The sequence below is a fragment of the Haliotis rubra genome, unplaced genomic scaffold, assembly GCF_003918875.1.
Source record: "Haliotis rubra isolate DU_JTF1 unplaced genomic scaffold, ASM391887v1 Scf34, whole genome shotgun sequence".
Taxonomy (NCBI): domain Eukaryota; kingdom Metazoa; phylum Mollusca; class Gastropoda; order Lepetellida; family Haliotidae; genus Haliotis; species Haliotis rubra.
The window spans coordinates 3,235,663-3,241,423 of record NW_025767013.1 but is presented as its reverse complement, the minus strand read 5'-3'; the positions used below and the strand labels follow the sequence as shown (position 1 = coordinate 3,241,423).

Below are 5,761 nucleotides of genomic sequence, written 5' to 3'. Positions count from 1 at the left end.
GTGTGTGTGTGTGTGTGTGTGTGAGTGGAGTCGGGGTTGGGGTGGGGTAGGTGTTGTTACAGGTGCAGGGATTTGGAAACTAAGAAGGTTCAGTCTGAATATTTCAGGGGTGTTCATCAGAAACTAATAAAAGAATCACAATTGGACAAAATACATCACGAGGAGACCTACAATCCAAATGTGCGTAAACGCCAGGTTCTTTGAAGTTCCTGACCGTATAGGCCGAGGTCTCCTTTCTTGTCTGGTCTGTGGCTGTTCTGTTCTGGGACAAGAACATGGCGTCTTCTGTTCATCCATCAAGGCAAACACTCGGGCAGGACCGCCGCTGCCGTCCAATATTTTGGCCACCCCGACAAACACGGTCATACCACGGGGTGGCAGTTGGTCCAGGTTTGCAATGTTTTCCAATCCTGAAACATTATACCGACCAAGCGTTTGATGGACTGCAAAATTTGGTGTTCGTCCAAAGTCCGTTGACGGCGTGTCCACCCCGATGACAATGACATGTCTGTTGGTGGCTAGCCAGTTGACCGTGTCCACGTGCCAGCCAGGGTAGCGGAATGTTGAAGGGTCCTCGGTGGTGTTAGTATTGAAGACCAGGGACCGGTTGGGATATCGACGGCCCCAGTTAGAGTTCATCATAACAACTGATCCTCGAGGGATCCGACCATGAGCCAGTTCCCAGGCGGTGATGTCGCTCAGTTGGACTTGGTAGTCGGGGTTGGCTGCGGCTTTGCTTGTGACGTTGATTACCACCCCGGGCCCAACCAAACGCTCGGGGGGAATTTGATGGACTCGGGGATGACCCTGATAGAAATGTGAAGGAGCGTCCAAGTGGGTCCCGCCATGTTCGGATGTGCTGAACCAGTTGCTCTCCAACCTACATGGGCAAACAAACAAAGACGTATAAGTAAAGCCGTGGTACCTATTGAATTGTTAAATGCGAAGGATAACTCTAAATGAAACAGTGAGTGAGCATGATTTCACGACGCTTTTAGCAATATTCCAGCAATACGGCACGGCGAGGGACACCAGAAATGGGCTTAACACATTGTGCCCATGTGGGGAATCGAACCCGGGTCTTCAGCGGACACTTTACCCACCAGGCTAACACACCACCCCCTAAGTGAAACAAAAGGGAAGTTGGGGCGATGTCTCAATTACAACGTCTGCTTCCAGATCGGAGATGGGCATCAGATGGTCCAGCTCTTGCTGATTATCACTGAACTGACGTGCTGATGATGCGGAGAACATACAGACGTAGCTGATTTCTATCAGTTTGAAGCTTGTCAGTATTCCTAAGACATCACATTCCGAATCTGATCACAAATCCTGCATTAAAACCAGAGTAGAGGGCTTTCGTCACTATGGATGATGAAAATCAACAAAACTAATGGCTCATGGCGATTTGAAGACCTTATACTGTGGTGCCAGAAATAAGAATAACCCCCTACATACGTGCACGTACCATGCAGATCTGCGTGCAATGTTTAAACTGTTTCTTGTTTTTGGTTCTGAAGCCGTTCTATATCTTGCAGTCATTTTTAACAACATACCCTTCTTCTAACGACCGATTGTAGCATTTATACTTCATGATTCTACACGTCACGCCGAAGGCCCGGGTTCGATTCCCCACATGGGCACAATGTGTGAAGCCCATTTCTGGTGTCCCCCGCCGTGATATTGCTTGAATATTGCTAAAAGCGGCGTAAAACTAAACTCAGTCAGTCAGTCAGTCATGACTCTACAGCTTGTTCAGCTTGACCTGATCTACTCTACATATGCATGACCCAGGAGGTCAAATGGCACAAACGGCAGGTCGAGTTAAACTCATTAAATAGGGGAGCAGAGAATGTTAAACGGCGACCTTGTCTTGGCTGTTCGGACAAGTACAATCAACTGACAGAGATGCACCCCTTCACAATAGACCCAACCAGTTTTGACACGGTCACGCAAAGCATTAGTATTCACTTGATCAGGTCAAGCTGAACAAGCTGTACACCTTCTATGGAGAGAATGTATTTACGACGACACTAGCCCTGTACATGTGATATGAGATTGTATGTCAAGTTAACTGAGCTTCTACACACTGACCAATGGTTATCCACCTCGCGTCGCTCCAGGATGGTAAAGTTGAATCTGGGGACGCCTGGCCAATAGAGGGTGTCAATACTGCAGGCATGGGTCAAGTCGACCACCTGGCGCTGACCTCTCACCTGGGACGTCAGTAAGGGCACGATGATCCACAATGTCAACGACGACGTCATAGCTGGAACAGAATGCGCTACGTCACTGTTGATGTAGTTAGCAATTCCCATATCAAACTAGGAAAAGTTGCAGTGAGGGTTTAGAAAATGCTAAATGGCCATATTGAGGATTTCCTCCAAATGCAAATAAGGTTACCTATGTTCTAAAAAGTAAGATACAAAACGCTATAAACACATTTATATTGATGTTTGCTGGTTTACACCGCACTGACAGGCAGTGATTGAAAGTTTAACCAAAACTAATTGAAGAAATCTTCTTCCATGAAGTCTCTTGCTGAAATCCGAAAAAGTTTCTCGTGGTCTTGTTTAGACCCCCAAAATACCCTATTTTAATTCTATCGAAAAGGTTTTTAAAAGTTATAAAAAAAAGTAAATAATACCACAAATATCACAACTGTAAATGACACGGAAACTTAAGTAACTGTAATATTAAATTCCCAGTGCCACTTTTCAGCTGTATATGGCGGTATCAAGAAATATATCTTACTGCATGTGGCGTCATGATGAATAACTAAATACCCACTTGTACATTGGCAATGTACACAGACTTCCACTTAAATGCCATGTAAACATCGTCATATAAGCCTTACAAAGTTATCTCCCTTTGTCCAGCAGTTATAAGAATGCATTTGTCATTTTGAATATTATATTATGACGGCTTGTGAAAGGGGATAATAACTAAGAGTTTCTCTGCGAATATGTAGTTTTTAACCTTCTCTGCCTAACCCGAGTGAAGCTGGCGTTAGACACAACATATATTGCATGAGGTACGATCTTTGAAGCCAGTTAGTTATGCACTTCTTAATGATTTAAAATACTTTCAGATTCGTCTGAATATATGAAAATCTGGTGTTCCTTATTTATTTTATTTATTGGTAACCTTCGTTTTGAAATATTTTCAGCTTCATAACTCAACAAGAATTACACAATTGCAGAAAACTGACATCGGACAGGATCCGATGACAGTAAGGGCGAATTCAAGATTCGAGTTAGTGAATGAGTGAGTGAGTGAGTTTAGTTTTACGTCGCTTTAGCAATATTCCAGCAATATCACTGCGGGGGACACCAGAAATGGGCTTCACACATTGTGCCCATGTGGGGAATCGAACCCGGGTCCTCGGCGCGACGAGCGAACGCTTTAACCACTAGGCTGCCACTCAAGATTCGAACCCGAGATCAGTGGATTCTGGCACAACCTCACCACGTTTTGTGGCGCCTTAGACGACCGTGCAACCGATGCTTCCACAATACCACTAACACAATATTAACAGCACCCGGGGTGGGCAACATAACTCTGTTTATCCAGACGCGTACCTTTTTAATAATGTCCGGATAAACGAAATTCCGGACGAAATCCCGTGAGTTACCTCCTTGTATCTCAGTAGATAAACTTTAGTTACACAAATATGCTAAAAAAAAGTAGGGCAACCTGAACTTTCAATTTGTATAGCAAGTATAAGCGTCAACAAAGACTTTTCAAAGACAGACATCTTATGAACGCACCACCATTTCTCTCTGTCTCCACCCTAAACACAACGCATGGGATGCACATGTCCACAACGCAGTAGCCCCATACACGTGCATGGGGTGTCATTCTTGATTTTGACGGTTTTCAAGTTGGACGATATATCACTGTAGACCATTAATTTGACAATCATCTTGCATCACAGAGTTGTTAGTGTTTGTTTCCAGCCGTTTTATTTGTTTGAAAATAAAAATCGCACACATGCAAATTTCACCAATTATTTTTCAAGAGCGATTACTTTAAAACACATATGACCAAAGGGAAGTGCAACTGGCGATGCACTCTCAAAACATTCATTATTATCATATCAACATTGATTGACTCCGATATATCTCCCAATATTTTCAATCGTAAATTAAAAATGAAGTTCCCCTAGTTTTTTATAAGAGTATAATACAATATATATTCCCGTGTCCAGACAGCAACAGGTATATCAGATCGATGAACGTTTGTCCAATAGAAACACTCACCTGTCCAGCCCATGAGTGGCACTATACACGTTGCTCGTCCAACACTTACTCCACGTTTGTCGTCTACACAGCGGCTCACTTCGTTTTATTTCCTCGTGATTTGTGTAAAACATTACATTACGATAAGGAAACGGCATCAAAGTATTTATCTACAATCAGCGTGGTTATGAATTATCAAGGAAAGCATGGCGGAAGAAGAGCGGGGCGTTGGATGTTTCCGCTCTGTGACCTTAACATACCTTCAGGTGAACTTCACACAGCATGGTTTTAGCTCTGAATGAAACAAATGGTTTGCTCCACCTTTATAAAGGTTAAAGTAGTAAATGTGGTTTACTCGCGTGATGAAAGATTGTTTTAATTCTGAGATGTATGTCCTTTTTTTCAATGAATTACCCGACACTGAATGTGTGTGATATACGTGCTACTAAATTGCTGAAACAGACAGACTTCAAAGTAATATAGTAAAGAATCCGGCTGTTCTAAATTTTCAAATGTTTTTTTTTAATTATTATATTTTTATGAGTTAAGAAGCATATATATATAATTTCAAATTTAGAATCAAGCCTGATATGTAGTGAGTGAGTCTACTTTTACGCCGCTTTTAGCATTATTCCAGCAACAGTACGGCGGGGAACACCAGAAATGGGCTTCACACATTGTACCCATGTGGGGGATCGAACCCGGGTCTTCAGTGTGACGAGCCAACGGTTTAACCACCCCACCGCCCCCTGATAGGTAGCATGATGTTCCATGATATCATGATATGTACCATATATCTGTTTGAGAGTTGGTGAGTATGGTGTCACACCGCTTTAAGCATTCCTCCAAGTTTATATTGGCTGGGGGATGCTAGGAACGTGCTTCACACACTCATGAGGAGTCGGACCGGGGCGTTAATAATTGTGAACGTCTTAACCGCTAAGCTACTACACGGCCCTTTAAGCGATAGGGAATACAGTTATTGCAAGACTAGTCGGTTATGCTTAACACACACCTGTATTCCAAGTAATAAGGGGCGGTGGGGTAGCCAAGCGGTTAAAGCGTTGGCTCGTCACGCTGAAGACTCGGGTTCGATTCCCCACATGGGTACAATATGTGAAACCCATTTCTGGTGTCCCCCGCCGTGATATTGCTGGAATATTGCTTAAAGCGGCGTAAAACCATACTCACTCACTCACTCCAAGTAATAAAAGGAGAGTTAGGTAGGACGGGAGAACGCGTTGAAACTCAACTTACTAAAATTATGTTGCACATTAATCATAAACCACAGAGACAAAGCTCAGTTAAGTGCTTCATTCATTTTACAGATATGTCACTCTACTGCTTAGTCTAAGAGAGTAAGTTATTTAACATCAAACTCAGCTATATTCCAGCAACATGATGGAAGTTCGTGGTAAGTTACAATACATCAAAAGATAAGTTGGTTGGTTGATAGGTTTGGTTTGTTGTTTAAAGACGAACTCAGCAGTATGCCAGCTATATGGCAGAGGTCTGTATAG

The 5,761-nt window shown here is 43.0% G+C and overlaps 1 protein-coding gene across 1 annotated transcript; it reads right to left on the bottom strand.

Annotated features, from left to right (window-relative positions):
- On the bottom strand, nucleotides 1-2,267 carry LOC124284572 (isatin hydrolase-like). Its single transcript, XM_046720666.1, has 2 exons — nucleotides 2,095-2,267; nucleotides 1-880 (listed from the first exon to the last, which is right to left on the bottom strand). Exons 1-2 carry the CDS (start codon nucleotides 2,265-2,267, stop codon nucleotides 136-138), a joined length of 918 nt encoding a protein of 305 aa, XP_046576622.1. The 3' UTR covers nucleotides 1-135.
- Nucleotides 2,268-5,761: the final 3,494 nt, after the last annotated feature.